The sequence below is a fragment of the Myotis davidii genome, unplaced genomic scaffold, assembly GCF_000327345.1.
Source record: "Myotis davidii unplaced genomic scaffold, ASM32734v1 scaffold473, whole genome shotgun sequence".
In the NCBI taxonomy this organism is placed as follows: Eukaryota; Metazoa; Chordata; class Mammalia; order Chiroptera; family Vespertilionidae; genus Myotis; species Myotis davidii.
In genome coordinates this window covers 3,791,684-3,812,594 of record NW_006284843.1, presented here as the reverse complement: position 1 = coordinate 3,812,594, position 20,911 = coordinate 3,791,684, and the positions used below count along the sequence as shown (strand labels likewise).

Genomic DNA, 20,911 nt, shown 5'->3' with positions numbered 1-20,911 from the left:
AACCGAGGTATGTGAGTGTCTTTCACCGGAATCGAGCCCACTACCCTTCAGTCTGAGGGTCGACACTCTAACTACTGAGCCAAACTGGGTAGGCCAGCCTCCTGCTTTCTTAAGCTATGCTTTCTCACCACTGCTATAAAACACACTCTTCCCAAGACCCGACCCAATGATGCACTTTGTACCCAACACTATATGTAGTACACGCCTTAGTAACAACATAAGTACTTTAACTTACAGATTTTTCCCACTGGATTGGAGTACTGCAGCAGTATTTGGATCGATGACAAGAATAGTGTCTTCTTCAATTGGCCCAAGTCCTCTTTGCTGGTAAACAAACTGGCTGTCAAAAGAGCTTTAAGAAAAGCATTAGAATAAAAAATAAATAAACCAAGTCAATGAACTTGAGAATGCAGACAATTTACTTGAGATTCCAAATACAGAATAAAAAGAAGAGCTCAGATGTATCTGACTTCACTCTGTCCTGGACGTTTCAGCATCCTGGGTTATACACACACACCAGCAGCCTGCAGAACTGTGCCGCTCAGAATGGCCCTGGAGCAGCAGCATGGGAGCTGCCTGGAGATGCAAGGTCTCAGATCCCACTGAATCTGAACCTGCAGCTTCACACCATCCCCATGTGATTCATAGGCAAGAGGGTTTGAGGAGCACTACCTATAACTCTTAAAGTAACTAATATTTTTTAAAAGGTTTAATAGTTATCTTCTTTCAAATTACAAAAGAAACCAGAGCTTACTTTAATTTTCTCTGTGATAAGGGAAGTATAAATGATAGCAGGAAGTGTAGTGATAAAAAATAGGTTGCTATTGTACTAGCCATAGATACAACATACACATCAAATGAAAAAAATCTGAATGACATTAAATATTTATGGAGACATATTTGTACTTGGAAAACCAACAGACTAGACTGCTCAAATCTACATATAACTGTTGATTAGTTGGTTGGTATTTTTATGGAACTTATGTAGAGTCCCAGTGGAACAAAAATTTCAAAATATAATCTGTTGCTATTAAGAATATACATCGCACAATTACGTGAGCATCTTGACTGTTATAGTCTTTTGGGTATATTTTTCCTGAAAGATAACAATAAGTCCCTGAGGTAGTTCTTATTAATGACCCATTCAATTAAGTACAAAATATTGATTCAGCTTTGTCAACCTGAAACTGAAGTAATACTGGTTACATATGCCATTATGTGTGGTTAAAACCACACGATATATAGAAAAATATACATAGGTTTATGAAGTGGAAGTGACATCACTAACAGAATAGATTTTATAAGATATTCATGGGATCATTTTGAAATTGAAACATGACATTTTATTAGCAGTGCACAAGGTGTTATTAAGTCAGGAAAGTCTGGTAAATGGCAAACTTGAACTCTCTCTTTTACTACTGTGCAATACCAAAGAGTTTACGTTATATCTGAAAGTATTCTCAATATGAATTTTTATACTAAAGACATCATCACTAATTTTCTAGAAAACAAAGGTACCAGACTCAGTCATCAATGATGTTTTCTTCCCAACTTGACCATGAGATTGGATAACATCAGTAACATCAGTTCAGCATATCTGAGACTCGCAGTATGCTGTAAGTTTCACATTCGTGTGTAATAGGATGAAGTCTCTTCATTTATTGTCTCTTATAGTGTAAGTCTTATATTCTTCATTATTTAAAAATTCCAGTTCTTTACAATGGCACAATGGCAATCTAAATTATGTGAGAATTTTGCTTTCCCTGACTGTAAGAAGTTAAAAATCTGTTTTCCCTTTTTCTTAAATTGAAATTTTAAGAGAATTGTAGACTCACATGCAGTTGTAAGAAATAATACAGAGTGATTCCTTGTACACTTTACCCAGTAGCATTTTGTACAACTATAGTACACTATCATAACCACGAGACTGATCCTGATAAAAATCAACTGGTTATATTTAGATTTCCCTCTTATATTTCCTAATTTTTTTTATTCTTGCAGTTTATTTGCTTGGGCATGGAATATACTAGTATATTACTAGTCCCCACATAGGAGTCAGTAATATGGAAAGTTGCCATATCTTCATAATTCTCACCAAGTGCTATCACTGCACATGTAGACAGTGACCTGACCCACTATTGACAGGTAGTAATAGTGCAGGCCAACTGTATATCCCGATAAACCGGGAGCAGATCAGACCTCAGCATACCTATTGTCACCTCTTATTTGTAAAATGACAAACCGAACAAGAAGCCTGATATATTTACTTGTTCACGATTTCCTCAAGAAATGGGTGGCAATAATTCTGGAAGATAACTACCCCTTTGGTTTGTCTTGTCATTCACTTAAATAATCACCATCAGTCCTAAATCTCTGGTCTTAGGGTCCTACTATTTTAGGAAATAACATTCGTACAACTTATAGATGGGGAGAAAATACAAAGGAGACCCCCTTCCCCAGGAATAGATACTGAACTCTTAAAATTATTTTTATAGCGCCAGCATATTAATCCTGCACTCAAATATTTCAAAATATAAACTTTAACTCCCTGGAAGCCATGTCTCTCAGAGTCAAGAACCTGAAATGTTAAACTTGGCTTCCAAAAAACCAAGCTCTGGTAAGGAAGAAATATAAATAACCCAGACCCACCTCCTATGTCAGTCAGATTGAATGAAACTGTTGTAGCTGATGAATAGGCAGAAGAAAAGCATCCTTTAGCAATGACACTGTTGTGTACTGCCCACAAATATAGGAAAAAAATGTATCAAGTCATTGATGCGTTGCTGTCATAAACACAATTTGTGTGTGGGCATCCCTACTCATAATCTAGAAATGTCAAATTTCTACTGGTGGTAATAAATAGTAGCTAACTCATATGAGGATCATCCCCTTTCATTTTATTATTCACTTGGTGTGGTATTATAGTAAATTGTGAAATAGCAAATGAAGGAACCAAGAAAAAAAAGTAACAAAACTAAATAAGCTACTGAATAAATAAATCAGGTATTTTCAATAAAAAATTGGATACACAGAAAATATCAGATCTTTCAATTTATCAATATATTCTTCTCAGTATCATATTACAACGTAACAACAATTTAGTTTGTGTGCTTTTTTAGGACTCCTGGTTACCACAAATTACCCCCCTGTCATTAGTGTGTTCAGAGGGCATTTTATGTGATGCTTAAGACTAGCCACTTTTCCTACAGTATACAGCAGGGGTCCTCAAACTGCGGCCCGCGGGCCACATGCAGCCCGCCGAAAACATTTATGCGGCCCACCGGGTGTTTTTGCCGCCGCTGCCTGTTGCTGAATTTGTTCATAGTTTTTTTTTTAAACTACAGTCCTGCCCTCCAATGGTCTGAGGGACAGTGAACTGGCCCCCTGTTTAAAAAGTTTGAGGACCCCTGGTATACAGCCTTATGATCATTATTCATGGTATTATAATTCTGCTATATCCATTAAGGATCTCAGTGACTAGACAAGTTCTTGAATTTACTGTTTAGAGAATCTGTTCATTTAAAGACCACCTCCCAAAACAGAGAAAAAACTCAAAGTAAACATGACAGAACAAAAACCAAAGATGACATTCTACTTATATCAGCATCATTTAAATATATCAATTTACTTTAGAAACGTAAAAAGCAAGTAATAAAACTCTAGAATTCTTAAGAAGATTACAGCTTTAAAGAAATTAAGCACAACACAACAGGCCTGACCGTTACATTAAAAGTCTTTTGTGATACCCTTTAACAGACGGCCATATGTTTAAACTGGAACATTCAGTCACTCAAATGATTGGTGGGCCAGTCCTAATCCCTTCACTTGGGATGCTAGGAGCTTCATGTAACTAACAGTTGGCCCCCGGTAGCTACACAGGGCAAGTAAGAAAATAACTTGATATTTCTTTAAATGAGAAAAATCTCCCCCCCTTCTCTCTCTCTCTCTCTCTCATGTAGCCATATTTCTCATTTGAAATACTCTAAAACACACACACACACACACACACACACACACAATCTTACACACACACATGCACATACACGCACACAATCTGTCAAATAAACTAGTTTATAAGCTCTGTTGTAATTCACAGAAAGGTAACCATTGAATAGCTCACAAATGGATGTCAACCTACAGAGCTGCCTACAGGGTTGCTATAGCAAAGTGCTTTTTGGTGTTCTAAAGCAGCTAGCCCGGGTTATATGTTGCAGAGAAGTCTTTATTTCAACCACATTGAACTTTTTACAGGATATAATAATACCCTGCACATTTCACAGTGCCTGGAGCGCTGATGATCTTTCTTTGCTTCTTAGAAAAAGCACTCAGCTGAAGAGACTGAACTGTGGCCTGTGGGCTGGAATTCATCAGTTCTTTATTTTAGCAGTTTGAATCCCCCACTAATGATTTTGCACATTAGCAGCTAATCAAACAGTTTAGATAAGGCCAAGAAGAAATGCTCTGCTGTGGTCACACAGAGAAAGTAAGGAGAAAATAAACTTCTGTGCCATCAATCCAAATTAAGGGAAACAACATAAATAATAGCAACTGAAGAGAGAAATAAAATATAATGTTGTAATTATATAAATTAAGACGCTGGAGAAGGAGCCATAGATTTTCAAGTGAGAATTTAAATGGAAATGTACCCTCAATGTTAGGAAAGCAAAGACATACCATACAAAGGCTCGGGGTTTTAAATGGGATATAATTTGATACTATGTTAAAAACACTTATGTCTGAATATATACACATTGCAAAAAATCCTTGTGAGGAGAGAATGTGGGCTGAGAGGCTGAGAAAGAAACCAGCATGACTATTTGGTGTCCTGATGGAGTTAGCACGAGAGATGTCCCAGACAGGAATGAAAAAAAACAAAGGATGAGGCATCATGGCACTGGGCTCTGGGCAGTTAGGGCACTTGGGGATGAGTCACTTAGCACTGGTTTTTGTTACTCAACAGAATAAGGCACCTATTAAAGGCCTTATTTTTTGGACTAGGGAACTTGAGAGTTAGAGAGTGCAAATGTCTTGATGCACGTCTCAGGGCTAGGAAATGATAACCAAGATTCAAACCCAGGTCACCTGTCTTTAGAAAAGGAAAAAGTGGTCTTCTCTTACTGGGAATGTCCTCTATTAAATTTAATGTAAACGTGGGAGACATGAAAGAAGTTACCTAACTAAGAAGAATGAGAGGAAGGGATGTAAAACTGGAAGAAAGTAGCTAGAGGAAAATGGGAAATAGCAATCTGAGAAAGAAGGGTAGGAAATAGAAACGTTTTTGTAGATTCCTTACAATTTTCTCTTAGACAGTAAGGTACTACGACACAATTAATTCTTAAGGTATGAAAGAATTATTTGCAGATGTAGATGCAGAACCTCAACCTGGTATCTTTTTAAAAAAATATATTTTATTGATTTTTTACACAGAGGAAGGAAGAGATATAGAGAGTTGGAAACATTGATGAGAGAGAAACATCGATCAGCTGCCTCCTGCACATCTCCTACTGGGGATGTGCCCACAACCAAGGTACATGCCCTTGCCCGGAATCGACCCCGAGACCCTTCAGTCCGCAGGCCGACGCTCTATCCACTGAGCCAAACCGGTTAGGGCTCAACCTGATATCTTAAATGAGTCACCAGAAAACTAGTGAGGCAAATCTTGAACTGAGTTTCCTGAAAGTTAGGAAGCAGATAGATTTCTGAAATAATTGATTTTGTCAAAATTCTTGCCCTGACCAGTTTGGCTCAGTGGATAGAGCATTGGCCTGTGGATAGAACGGTCCCACGTTAGATTCCAGTCAAGGGCATTTACCTTGGTTGTGGGCACATCCCCAGTGGGGGGTATGTAGGAGGCAGCTGATTGATGTTTCTCTCTCATCGATGTTTCTAACTCTCTATCCTCTCCCCTCCTCTCTGTAAAAAATCAATAAAATATATTTTAAAAAATTCTATAAAGCACTGATGAAGAGAAGGACTGTGAGCTATGTGGGGGGCAATTTGAAGAAGAGTCCAAAAAAATTACATCTCTAAGAACAACATTTGTTTAACCAACCATTTGACAATTCAAATTTCATAAACAACATTTATGAAGATGTGACAGGCATGCTCATCCAGCAGCTCTAATACAAACAAGGCTGGGAGGGATAGCTCACTCTCTGGTAAATTAAGAATAAAATGATATCTGAAAACTGAAGCAATGCTAAATCTATTGAAGTGAGGTATAATTGAAATAAAGTCTTACATTTAAAAAACACTTTATGAGTACAAATTTCCAGTAAAAACTTGAGCACAGTTTATAAAATATATTTGGAGATCTTAGTATAGTACAAGTTCAACACAAGGCAACAAGGTGGTGATATTCTTGCTGAAGAAAGTGAATACAATCGCTTTATACTGACAGATACCTAGAATACACATCAAGGAAAGTAACTATACTGCTGTTACAGATACTACATGAGGTGTTGTGGCCACTACTCAACCAAACCCTTTAAAAGGCTTGGAAACCAGAGCACTTTCAGATGGAAGTAACATGTCAGCATCAAGACTGGGAGAGGGCCTGGGGGCATTTAGTCTGCAGAAGACAGGCTGCCTTCAAATAGGCAAATAACTGCCCTGGGTAAATGGGAGTAATCCATTCTGCATCAGGCTGTCATGAGGGTGAGTTAGGGACTCAGATTTGAGATTAACATAATGAAGACCTTTATGACATCTGGATGAGTCCCATAATTGAAGAGTAAGTCTCATCTCTAGGGAATTTCTTGGCACAGAAATAATTCTAACACTGGCTGACGGCAGAAGATTTTGTAAAGAGATGTCTGCATTGGGCAGGAAGCTGGAGATGAGATATTCATGGCATTACTACAATTCTGGCAGATATGTGCCATTCTGGGTGCCCAATGTCTATGGCACTATTTTGTGCTAATGAAACCTCAATTTTTCTTTAGTTAACCCAATATTTTGAGCTTCTCTCTCAGCCCATTATTTTTTGATGATGTCAACTCTACTCTCACATTCCAGGAATACAACAACAACAAAACTGAGGCTAAGCCAAAGAGTGGATTTCATTCCTCTACCCACAAAGACTGGTTCAGGGATGTGGGAGACATGACCTCAGTCAGACTGAAGAATGCTAAAAGACTCAATTTAAGAATTTTCTACTGAGTTATCAGGGACATAGACTGTATCTTCACTGTAACTAGAATGATAATGGATTCTCAGGGCCTAAGAAAAGAGCCAATCAGGAGAAAGTGTGTTAAAAAAAGATCCCATTGATACTGCTTGGGCCATCATACCCTTGAAGTTTCATTTATGCAAACAAATATCTTCTTTTCCTAAGCTACTGTGTGTTGGGTGTTCTCTCTTATTGGTAAAGAAAGACTCGCAAGTGATACAATTCCCAAGTTCTCTTTCAACTCCACGTGAAGAAATAATAAAAGGTACAAAGGAAGCAACTTTTAACACCAAAATTAGGGGTAAAACCCATGGTTAGATTAGTGATGTGAGTTCTGCACAGTACTTTGACAATAGCTGGATAAATAAAAGAAAGGCCAAGAAGTGAGTCTTTGACAGTGGGGCTGATTTTAAGACAGAAACCCAGGAACAGCTATTACTGAGCCAGGAGCTACCCAGCTCCTATTGGGAAGCATTTGAACATTAAAGAGCTCTAGCTGCTATGCTGCCCTAACACCAGGGCAGACAAGAGGACCTTTAAAATTTCATTACGCCCTGCTGGGAATAGGTCTTTCCTATTTTAGCTGGAAGAAGCTTCTTAAAGTAGCCATATTGAAGTAAGAGACATAGAGTGGAAGGAAAATGGAAATCAAATTGAGAAAGGGAGTGACAATCATCTTTCAGGATGTTAAGTGGTTTATTATTATTATTACTAGAGGCTCAGTGCACAAAATTAATGCACTGGCAGGGTCCCTAGTGGCTGGCAGTGGCCAATGGGTACTCCCTCCCTTCCCCTGACCAGCCGCACCCCCTGGTCGAACTCCTGGTTGAGGGGACAATTTTTTTTGCATACTATGCTTTTATTATGTAGGATTTTGGTTGCTATGCTTATTCAGCATGGTTAAGTAGAAGAGTAAGAGCTGATCAGGAATATTGGGTAAGAATGAAGGGTAATAGTACAGGCAGATAGTGTGATGATGTCAAAGGAGCTTTGGGTAACAAGTATAATTAGAGATTATTATTAACTCCAAGCACGGTCTGATACTTAAAGAATAACCATCTAAAAATTAGGGGACATAGAGTATATAGAGTACTTAGTTTGGCTGAAAGCAAGCCTTGGCCTTATGGAACCTACAATTTTGTGAGCATGAAGAATATCAGGATAAGAAAGACTCCAAGAAAAATTAATGTAGGATTTATCACTACTCTATACAAGCAGTGGTAGCCACAAGAATGCAATTTCCACACCATCTTAAATTTCCATTGTCTCCACCAGCCCATCATAAATTCTACAGGAAAGTGCTTTTTTCTTTGTACAGTTCTTGGATACTTAACAAGGGAGAAGAAAAACTATGTACTCCATATATTTTATATAATGTGACTTGTGTATGTAGGAAGGGTGATCGAAGAATAGAGCTCACAAATCCAAATCTATTTTTCTAAAAAAAGAAAAAGCAATGAACAGAGCAATCCACTTCTAATTCCCCTCATGAATAATAAAGCAGACAGTTGTTGAAAGCAGAGAGCTGAATGCTGGAAGAGAATTCCCTCACCAGCACGACTGCAAAGGGTGCCAGAGGCCAGCTGGTGATACAGGAGAGGCAGAAGGCACGAGGGATAACAAGTATTCTCACACCTGAAGATAGAGATGAAGAAGAAAGAAGAAACAGAGATGTAATGAATTGAACCAGCACATCTGCTCTGAAGAAGTCTTGCGTTTTAGACAACACCACTTTGTTGGTGCCATGCATGAGGGTACAGACACCAGGGCTTTGGCAGTGACACTGGAATCTCTTTACACATGACACTGGGTATCCAGATGAAAGCTAGATGCCAGGAAAAAGCAGTTTTTCAGTTCAAGCCATAGAAGTCACAGAGAACGTCCTTATGTGGTTCTTGTTTCAGAGTCTCGTGTCATCTCCTGCCCAGAGCTCCTTTTACTGACCCCCTTTTCCTAATAAGCTAGTCCAGCCTCTGCTGTTTACTTGGAATCAATATAACATTAAAATGGAAAACGGGGCTTTGTCCAACTCGTCTTTAGCCAGCTGAGACAGCATCAATGGGAGGAAATGATGCCGCAATTTTCTTCTCTGATAAAATGAGGCGAGAAATCCATGCAGAAAACGTGGCAATATTCATTAAAATGAAGAATATGCTACAATGAATAGTAATAGTTTGCCTTTAAAAGTACTTGTTAAAATACCATTAGATGTTCAATAATGACTAAGATGATGTATGAGAGATGCACGAATAGGAATATTGAGATCGATTGTTTCTTTTGAACTCTGAAGTGATCTCTTTCTCCGATTCCATTCTCAAGTGTGACAACTGGAAAGGACAATTAAACAGGAACAAAGCGACCAATCTATTCCGAAATGCTGATTGAATTCCACCTTCAATGGCACAAAGGAAGCTATAGACATGTGTTTTGTGACACAGCAGGTTTAGCATGAGTATAATCAACATCTCTGAAAGCGAGGAAAAAGAACAACTGAAGTACACATGTGGATCCCCAATGTTCCGGATCCTATAGATGTACTCTTGAAAGGAGAAGACTGATCCACTTAATTGATAAGATATTTTAAAATGTACCTTCTTATGTAAATGTATGATAAAACAAATTAATAAATGGATATTCATTACTCGGTAGCTTTAAAATAACCAGCTAAATTTTGGAGCCATCTTTTTAAAAAAATTATGTAAATGTGTTTACAACCCTGTTAACAGGCAGCATCTCAAAATGGGTACCAATTATTCCTACGCGTGTGGTGGCCAAACTGCTCCAGCCACAGTCTCTAGACTCTAGTCTAGAGGCTACTTGTTATCACTGATGAGGAGCAGTCCAAGGGAAAGGGCAAGTCCAGTGGCCTTAGAACAGGCTGCACCCAGTATCAGGAAATAACAAAGTGCTGTATTATAGTCAAAGAGTAACTTTTCACACACGTCCTTTGAAGTCTTAGAATTCCTCAGCCAATTTCTTTTTTTTTTTTTTTTAAATATATTTCTTTATTGATTCACAGAGGAAGAGAGGAGAGAGAGATAGAAACATCAACGATGAGAGAATCATTGATCGGCTGCCTCCTGCACGGCCCCCACTGGGGATCGAGCCCGCAACCCAGGCATGTGCCCCTGGCCGGAATCGAACCCCGGACCCTTCAGTCCGCAGGCCGACGCTCTATCCACTGAGCCAAGCCAGCTAGGGCCCTCAGCCAATTTCTTAACTGCTTTCAGTATTATTCTCCTTAGAAGTGTGAAGGCAAGCTTAAAGGGAGCAAAACATGGTAGGCAGGCAGAATGTTATTGCCTTCTTTTCATAAACTAGTTGATAAAATGACTACTTTGTTTTAAAATGCACTAGAGTTCCGCTCTGTTACTTGTCACAGTCATACAATAAAAGAACAAATATATTTTGCTCACACAAATCAAGTTCAAAAAGAACCTTGAAAGTTCTCTCAGCACTATCCCTAGTGTAATGAAAAGTGATGCATGCTCTTTTTATTTTCATTTACTCATTGAAGGAAAAATCTTACTTACTTTCCATCCCAGACATGGTCACCTCTGTGGAAAATCACCAGGTTATTCTTAGGGTCCACAGCCACCCCAGAAACCTGGCCTGGTAACAAGTATACTCCAGGCCAGTCCAGCGCCTCTTCTACATGGAAATCTAAAAAACAAATCCGTACATTTAGTGTAAACAAGAAAGCTAGTACAACCTCATGAAGATTCACATTGCTTATAAGAAACTCATGCAGTAACGTCACTAGATGCAAAGAAAGAAAGAAATCAAGCCGTGCTCTACATGACATACCACATGCACATTCCAAGCAGCTTCTGGAGCTATGAATCGAGTAAACGACTGTGAACTGTTCGGGAATTACATGCTCTCTTCTCCTGTTGATAAGATGCCTATAAAACCTGCTTGCCCTTAAATCAATAAGAACAACTGTGAGACCAGCTTCTTCTTAATAAGATTCTTATTTTAATCAGTATCTTTGGAAAATGTGGCCACATGGATGGCATAATTTTAATATAAAGCTTTTAAATGTTGTAAATAAATGCCAAACATGGCCAATTAAGCATCTCTCTCTCTCTCTCTCTCTCTCCCTCCCTCCCTCCCCTCTTGTGTACATTCTAATGTTCAATATACACCAGACCCTACAATAAGCCACCCATTGTGTAAGGAACTATACAAGATGCCAACTTCATTTTCCCTAATTTCAGTGTTCCGATGAAAAATAGGAGTGGGGAGATATCCTCTTTCACTGCTTATATTTCACTGCTTCCTAACATTAAGAAAAAGGAAAAAATGACAGAAACTCTGTAACCGAATGACTTCCAAGCCATTCTTATTTCTGACCAGAATACATTTATAGAGAATAGCTGGGTTCATTTGTGGTAATCCCTTTACAGACATTCGAGTAAAGAGGTATGATGTGTGGAGTAGCTACTCTGAGGATATATAGTTACGAAGATGCTATGAAATCTGTTGTATCAGTGTCAATATTTCTTCCCCTCCAAAATGCTTCAACAGAGATGCTGAGAAGTAGAAAAGAAGCAATTCCAGTCTCATTTATCCTCCCCACCCTCTGGAGGATGTAGCAACACAGCAAAATCTCAAAGACAGGCATTAAAGATGAGGGAAAAGGGAGGCACAGGGCTCCTATAATTAGCTTCTGGAAACTTGAGAGGATGCCAGTGTGAGAATAAACACTTTATAATAATTCTCTTGACTATAAAAAAAAATAGTACTTTTCCACAACATATTTTACCTTTGCACATTTATCATTTTTCTTTCAAAAAAATTAACAAAACATAGCACAATCAATAGGATGTTAGATCAGCTCTGCCTACAGGCTTTGCTGAAGCATCTTTAACATCCCCTAAGTCAGTGGTTCTCGACCTTGGCTGCACATTAGAATCACCTGGGAATATTTTTAAAATCCTGATTTCTGGGCCTCATCCTCCGGGAATTCTGTTTCTTTGTTAAGGGGTGGGGCCACAACATTAGTAACAAACAGAATTTCTGGAGGATGGCGCCCAGAAATTTTTCATTCTCCAGAAATTCTGTTTCTTTGTTATGGGGTGAGGCCACAACATTAGTAACAAAGAAACAGAATTTAAAAAGGATGAGGCCCAGAAATCAGGATTTTAAAAAAAGTTTCCCAGGTGATTCTAATGTGCAGCTAAGGTTGCGAACCACTAACCCTAAGTGAACCGTGTAGGTGAGGCATTATGCTAGATTCTGGGAAACACACACACACACACACACACACACACAAAACATCATTTTTGGCCTTGAGGAACTACAAAATGAGAAAAACAGAAAGCAAATACATACAGCACAACATAGGGCAGGGAACGTGGGAGAGGTGGGGCTGGGAGAGGGGAGGGTTAAGGTCAGACCTGAAAGGTTTCCCAGAAGAAGAAACATTTGTGCTTGCACTTAAGTGGAGGGTTCACTGGGTATAGAAGTGGGGGGAGAGCATTTAGATCAGAAAGATAAAAAGAGAGGATGCTTATAATTGCAGAATGTTTCAAGTTCTTTATGTAACAGGGAAAGAATGCTTGTGTACCTCAGGTGGGGATCCGGAAGTAGGAGGCAGATGAACAGACCCAGAGATCTAGGTTAGACTGGAAGATGTGTTGTAGACAACATGAAGGAATATGGATTTAAAAATGAATGAATCTGTAGTTCTGAGCTGTGGTGTCTTGCTTTATACTGTGGTTAATTTTGAAGCATGCTGCAAATACCTTACCAGTAGCACTAAAGCAGAGTTTGGGAATAATTTACTTTTGAAATACGTTAGCGCACATGAGAATGTCATCCTCACTCACGTGTGCTTTGATATGCCCTCTTGAGTTGGGGAGGAGGGGGGCAGAGTTACAGCTGGCATTTCTAAATTTGTAAACAGTTCTGGGCACAGCAGTGGATGTGAAAGGGGCTGCTCAGCTGAATAGCATTCATCATCTATCACGCTTGTCATAATAGGAAGAAAGGACACAAATTGCTGCTACTGGCGGCTGGGAGCTGCTGAGGGTTTTTAAGCATGGAGTGACATGATTAAAATCGTGTTTATGAAAGTAAACTATGGAAATAGGGCATAAGCATAATAATTAGAGATGTCTAGATGGATCAACAGATGGATAAATCATTCCCCAAAGAAAATGTTTTAAATTATTTTAAAGGTGCTTGAATTTCAGGTTGTACTTCATTCATTCTCATCTCAGAGTGTCTGTTTGGGTGTCATGATTCTGTCCTCATTCGCCAGCTCCTGAAGATTCTGGATGGGCTCCAAGAAAACCTTGAACCTCGCGACAACATAAATGTTTAGTAGCTTTAGTCAAATTCTCGAAGCCCGGAACTACGACAAAAGTAGATGGAATTTCTCGAGGGCAGGGATCATGTCTTATTCACTGTTTATTCACCAAGGCTTGCACGGGGCCTACCCTACTGCAATGGCCTGATAAATGCATGAACCTGAATGCTATGCCCGTCTTTCTTGCTTATTATGTTTTCAACTAGCATTTACACAGCCTTATAATCTTATAATTAACTTGTACTACAGTTTTTTATCCCTAGCACTATGCTAGAGACACTGTGAAGTGACTCAGTAATAAAGGCTAATTGGCAAATTATTTTCATTAAATACAATAAATAGATATCATGGTTCCTGGAACCTTTCTAGGCAGTGGTTCACCAACTGGTACTGGAAGTGAGGTGCTCATGAAGGTGCAGAGATACTAATTCTGATAGAAAATACGCAATGCCCCAAATTAATAGATTGTTCTGGGATCAAATGTGATTTTTAAAATTGTTGTTATCCTTCACCTGAGAATTTTTTTCCACTGATTTTTTAGAGAGTGGAAGGGAGGGAAGGAGAGAGGAAGAGAGAGATGTGAGCAAGACACATTGATTGGTTGCCCCCTGCACGTGTCCCAACGGGGGCCAGGTAAGTGCCCTTGACCAGGAATTGAACTTGAGACCTTTCAATGTCCAAGCCGATGCTCTGCCACTGAGCCATACTGGCCAAGGCTCAAATATGATTTTAATAAAATATTGGAAGTGTTGTGTACAGAAGTTTAACCTAGCTATGTTAAACTTCTTAGATTGATAAGTGCTTGAAAGTCTACAAAAATCACTATTTTGTCACATACAGGAATCTTTTTTGGTTGGAGATTTTCAAGAAGAAAATTTCAAGAAGAAAAACTCAGTGTAAATATGTACATATTTATTTAAAAATATATACTTTTGGTGAATTTTCAAAACAGTACGATGCTATCTGCGGAAATATGTAAGAGGTCTAACACTGAGCAAACTGACTCTCTTAGTACTGAGTCACTATGAAGGAGAACTGTTTTGTGCATGTCAAGAATGTTTGTAGAAATTATATTAAATTATATTAAATTTCATTAAAAATATAATTGTACATTTATTAAGATTACCTAACCAAGACCTCAAAGTCTTCAGGATCTAGGTCTCTGAGTTAACTAGAAATTCTACAATAAAGGAAAACTGTTCTCATCTCTGAACATTAGCTCAGTTAATTGATGTTTTGCTTCCAATGTCACCATCTTTTAAATTATTAGGTAGTTAAAGGCTATTAGCTTCAAAATTAAATGATCAAGAATCAAGGCAATAATTTACGACCAGTGGTGTGTGTATATGGAATTAATACAGATGTTTTCCCAATTCCAGCCACCTCTACATGAGAATCATAGAAGGCTAGAACATACTGGCTCATCCCAGATAATTTTCTTATTTCATAGAAAAGAAACCGTGGGCTTGAGCCAGATTTCAGGCATCAATGTTAAGGATGGTTATTTTCTATTAATAATAATAATTTCTCTAATGAAGACAAATCTCAAATCCTTATTAAAGAAATTGTATGATAAAATATGTTTGGGTTCTAACTTAAACTTAACATTAACAATCACAAAGAAGTTAAAATTTTGAGTTCAGGCTCCTCTTAGCTTTCATTTAAGAAGTGATTCAGTACATGATTAATTAATTCTGTAGACTTACAGTTTTAATTTGAAAATTAAATACACATTTTTTACACATGACCTTGGGAAGCTATTCCCAACTCCAAGTGTCTGCTGCTCTAAATTCAGATGTCAAAGAATAGGATTATTTCAGAAGAACCTTTGCATTTATTATAAATAAAGGTAAATGTGCAGCCTCATAGTCCACTATAAATTTAGAAAAGTTACTACTTTCAGAAAAAAATTAAACATTACTATTAAAATTGTATCAATAAATCACTAAAAGGACTAATGAATTACACCTTTCCAAGAAAAGATTAATGTTAATGATCAATGCTGCTTTCATATGAAATTATTAATGAGCATTTAAAAGATAATTCATTTATCTGTTACATAAGGACTAAAGGAATTAGATAACGTTGAGAAAAAAATATATAATTTCCAACTCAGAACTATGACCTAACCTGAGCATAACTAGGCTCTTCACATTTAATCTTATGGAAAGGATCCTGATGAAATTACTGGAAGACCACAACAAGAACAAAGGGTAGTGGTTGTATTTTCTACAATTGCAAATTCTCATCTAGTGAGGAAAAGATACATTATTTTGGTCAGTGATTGTTATTCATCCGAGGTGCAGGAATAACTATAATTAACTAAAAGCATAGGAAAATAATTGCTGATGTCAAAAAGAAAATAAGAACTAATTATAATGTTTCATTTAATGGGAGTGAAGTGAGGGAGAGAGTTACGACATAACTAGGGGTTCAAAGCATTAGCAGGATTTTTTCTTTTTAAATAAGAAAATTAGATCAGCATTTGCAAATGAGATCATATTGGTCAATTTGTTTGGATAGTGATTGAGAAAGCATGACCAAAGGTAATATATAACTACAGTTATTATGATCTTAGATGAGATAATGGGATGATTGGAAAAAGGCAGTCATCTTCTTATCTATCTATCCATTATTATCTTAATTTTATTGTGAGAAGGAGAATAACAAAATGATTAAAAAACAAGACTTGGAGCAAGTCTGCCTGACTTTAAGTCTTGGTTCCTTGAGCTATCTCCTTTCAATGCCTCAGTTTCATTCTTGCTACATGAATTTATAAATACCAATCTTGTTATGAGGATGAAATGAGTTAATGCATCTGAAACACTTAGCTTGGCTCAGAGTAAGGGCTATGTATGTGCTTGTTTTTATTATTCTCTTCCCTTCCAGCAATTAAAAAATCAGCCAAATGAATGCCTCATTTTACTCTAGAAATACTTGAACCTAGAGGTAAGCATATGGCTGAAATATGTTAAAAGGATGGACTCTGAGTTAAGTAAAACTTGTCCACAGAAATTAAATTCAATCTAAGTGTATTATAGAGTGAAGACTCTGAGTTCTCTTATCTGAGGGAAAGCATCACACAAATACAGACATATTTTTAGATGTATCCAGTGGTGTGTAATATATGCTGAATCAGGCTTCCATGTGCTAGCAAATAGTAGTGTAATCAAATCTGCCAATGAGAATAGCTACTGTAGTTTTTAATGCATTGTTCAACAAATCTAGTTTCCAGAAGGCAACTAGAATAAAGACAGCTCACATTATGTTTCTATTCTATTAATGCTGCCTCAATATAGATACAAACTGATGATGGAAATCAAAATAATGTTAGGTGTGAAAAGGAGTGCATCTGCTTCTCAATTTACCAAGTTGAATATTTTCACACTGTGCATCAAATATCACAGGCAAATATCAAGGCGGATCAATATAAGTAATCAGAGATTTGAAGAGCCATAAACTCCATTATGATAGAACTCTGTCAAATCATTTTCATAATTTATCAAATTAAAGTGCCAGATTTTGCAGCTTTCCTACACATTGCAAGAAATTTCTCTCATAAGATGCTGCTTACGTTAAAGTAATTACTATTTAGTTCTACTGCATTGGTGTTTAAATTTTTGAAATTTTCATCCAACATGACATTAATGGTGACAATAATAATCATAATTGTTGCTATCTTATTATAACATTTATTAAATGTTTTCTACTAGTGTGTGCCAGAAACTGTTCAAAGCACTTTGCATGTATTATCTGCCTAGGGACCACAAATAAATGGTGTTGCCAGGATTCAAAGCCAGGCGGTCTGCCTCGAGTCTGAAGTGTTCTCTATCATATTACCTCCATGGAGTGGTTTTCAATTGTTTTAGACAAATGGAGAAGTACCTGGGTGTGAGGGTGGGAGGAAGCTGTAGTGTGTGTTCCTGTCCATATGTGGCGGGGAGGCTGCGACTACTGCTTCCTGCTTGAGGCATCCTCTATCCAACAACAGTTGGAAAGCTTCACAATTGTTGGGAGGAGAGTTTTCAGAATAGACTCTGAACCATCAAAGATCATGAAGACAAGACTTTAAAAAGGGGGGGGTTTGTGATGGCTGCATTCTTAGAGACACATTGAAGGTACTTAACCATTTTGTTCCTTGGAACGCCAAGGACTTTCTCAGCTCGGCAAAGCTGGAAGATGTCATTCTCTGTTGCTCTCCATGAATCGTGGTGCTCACTGATACTCAACCCATAATGAGGTGGAAAGCTCAACTTCAAAGGCATTTGCCAGGGTATGGAACCAAGTGAAATTCACGCCAATCGGAAGGTCCACAAAATGGTGCTGCCTTTGAAACCTTCAGGTAGTTCTGGACCTAGCATATACAGTCAGATCCAGGTTTTTAACTGATCCAATCATTTCACCTTTAAACCCTCAAATCAACTGGATGGGATCCATATGGTATTGCAGTTCCAAAATCTGGGAGGGTCCATGAATCTAAAATGCTGCTTCTGAAAATGCCCTGGTATTGGGCTTTGCTAGTAACCTGAACTGGGGATATGAGTGGTAGTCTCAGCTTCTGAGTATGAAGAGATTTGGAAAGTAAATGTATTTTGGGGATTTTAAGCACTTTTTTCTTAGGGAAACGAAGTAGGTTTCAGGAATGTAATGTCTTAAGTCAAACTATGGGTTTTTTCGTTGACACTTACAATGCCTATAATCATGTTTTATCAAATCGAAGAGTAACAAGCAAACACAAGTCATGGAATAAAGCAGGCTGAACTCTAACATTTAACACTTGAATAGAACTGTATTCTTACTCGAGGTCCCCTTTGCCTTTTATTTTCATGTTGTTTGGATTACAACTTATTGTCTTTAGTATAGAGGTTCAGACAGACAACCCAGTCTGAAACGGAGAGGGACATACTGCCGATTTCTAGATATCAGACTCAAGAGATGCAACTCACTGTTCTTTGGTAGGATTTGAGAATCTAGGTTTTTCAGAAGCACCCTAGATTCTGATGCAAGGGGGTGTAGGGACCACCTCTTGAGAAACACAGGTTTATTCAATAAATTTAGAATCCGTTAGAGCAGAGCTAGTGTTTAAATAGGAAGAGGTAAGAAATCTGAGTTCCATTTAACATATCATAGAGACCACTAGGCCAGTCCCAATGGACAATGTTCGAAACTTGCATGTCAGAAAAAAACCTGCATGCTAATTTTTTTCAATTATAAATACAAATCAGCTGGGTGTTGAATAATTTATGACTTCCTGCAAAGCTGTATTGAAAACATCAAGCTGGCAGCCTGCGCCATCCCAGCCCACGCACAGAGAGATGCCATGCACGGCCATCGGTCACTGTTTTGGAGATGATCGCCACATGCTGTGTTATCTGGCTTTCCACATTAGCAAGTAACACGACACACAATCGATATCACAGAGGCCACAACACAATTAAAGACAGAGAAGAAGCATCCATCGCTTGCTGGTACAGAAACCTGAAGGGAATAAGGTATTGCCCTCTAATTATGGCAGCCAATCATGGTTAGAAAGATAAATCTGATAGTTACTCCCTGACTGGCGGTCCTTTCAGACATAACTACTTCACTTTCCAATGAAGGTAGTAATTAATGATGGAACTTAAGAAATCAAAGTCGTTAAGTATAGTTACAATGTACAAATCAACTGGAGAGAAGTAAACGGTTCCTTTGAGAGGAAGGTAAATACCTTAATAGAAGGTAGTGTACCATAAGTATTTCATACACTGGGAGTTTACATACCATGTTTTTGCATTTTCAGTTTCTTTCCATGGAACAAAATGGAGAATGTTGACATAGTAAGAATTTGTTACCATGAATTTCATATGCTACCATCCCCAACATGATTCAAGTGTTTCTGGTCCTGGTAATTCTGGCTCACCAGTTGAATGGAAACTGAATTTACATTGTATTGGACCAAAACACAAAGAAATAACTCTTCAAACCAATGTGATATCTGATAGCCCAAACCTGACTAACACTTTTTCTAATGATGTCCTTTTTACTGATGAGTTTTTTCACCATTAATTTTTATTCCCTTCAGATTTTGCTACTGTGCATTGCAGCATTTCACTTTATTTTTCGAAAAAGCCCTAGACGCACCTCCTGTGTGTTCTGATTCCCAGGTGCCTTCACCAGGTAGGGGCTGCTGTACTGAGGAAACTCTGCTCTCTGCTGGCCTCAGAGTAGATTCTAGTCTGTGAAACTTGTGAATTCTGTCTCTGACAAGAATAGCATTGCCCTTCCCCTCACGCTCTGCACCCTCTCTGGCATCAGCTCGCCCAAGGTCCTTCTTTTGGACTACATTTGCAATCTCAGCTACCAGGTCTGCCTCTGCCTCTGCCTTCTCTGTAGGATTGTATTTATGCACATGAACAACATCTTCCCTTTCTCCTAGCAGCTTGGAAAGCAGTGAATAGAAATCACCTGTGGAAAAAAAGAGAAGAGGTAAGGGGTGCAGGGTTGATAAAATTCCAAAATTTAGTGTCTTAAAAATAAGTAAAAGAGAAGGTTGCTCTCAAACTTTCAAGCATAAAGGGAAGAAAAGATGATTTTCCAGAAAATGAAAAAACAATATGCTTCACATTTCGTTTTATACACCACCTATTTCTTTCTGCTATCTCAGGAGCCAACCACACTGGAAAATTTCTATTAGCATTTTAGTAGAAACAAAATAACGCATATCTGATTGTATAGTGCTTGAACTTTTCAATAAATGGTTTTCATAGTATAGTTGGGTTTGGATTGATTGATTAGAGTCCATCAGGTTTCTAAAAGAAAGTATTATCAACAGCTATATCAGAAAACAGTTATCTTTACCTACAAAGCCTTTGAGGTTGTCTTTAAAATCCTATTAAAGTATAACCCACAAGAAATTAAATGTATATTTTGAGCAGTTGTTATAAAACACAAAATATCTAACAGATATGAATCAGCTTGGCAATTGGAAAACCAAAGTTATGTTGTTATTATGTTAGCAGTGCTACTATAAGTAGCTCTATTATTGACTTTAAACAATAAGTGAACAAATTCCAGAAAAGTAATTTTGTGAGAAAAGAATACTTTTTAAATCAGTTTCAAACAAAAGAGAAGATGTTAACAAACTAATATAATTGGAATGATTCCACACTAAAATGTATTCCATGTCTTCCAATGCTACGAAGTAAACTTGGATAGGGTAATCTACTTCCATAAAAATAAGTTATTTATAAAAGATTATGACAGATATAAAACATGACCATGGAGAGTTCATGGAGCATTTTAATCCTCATCATTTACATGTATGGCTTCAAATCCAGTTACATCAGCTGTGTGAATGCGAAACATATGTGTGCTCTCAATAGAAACACAAATCTGCTTCCCTAGCCAAACCCAAAGGTAACCCGTAGCTCCTCCTTTTCCTTACT

The 20,911-nt window shown here is 37.9% G+C and overlaps 1 protein-coding gene across 1 annotated transcript in view; it reads right to left on the bottom strand.

The window, feature by feature from the left end:
- PAM (peptidylglycine alpha-amidating monooxygenase) overlaps positions 1 to 20,911 on the bottom strand; it is a 174,575-nt gene that overhangs the window by 24,582 nt on the left and 129,082 nt on the right. Inside the window, exons 17-19 of the mRNA XM_015558149.1 lie at positions 19,608 to 19,931; positions 10,705 to 10,834; positions 236 to 352 (exon numbers count right to left, since the gene is read on the bottom strand). Of these exons, the coding sequence (XP_015413635.1) occupies positions 236 to 352; positions 10,705 to 10,834; positions 19,608 to 19,931 (571 nt within the window). The remainder of the gene's footprint in view (positions 1 to 235; positions 353 to 10,704; positions 10,835 to 19,607; positions 19,932 to 20,911) is intronic.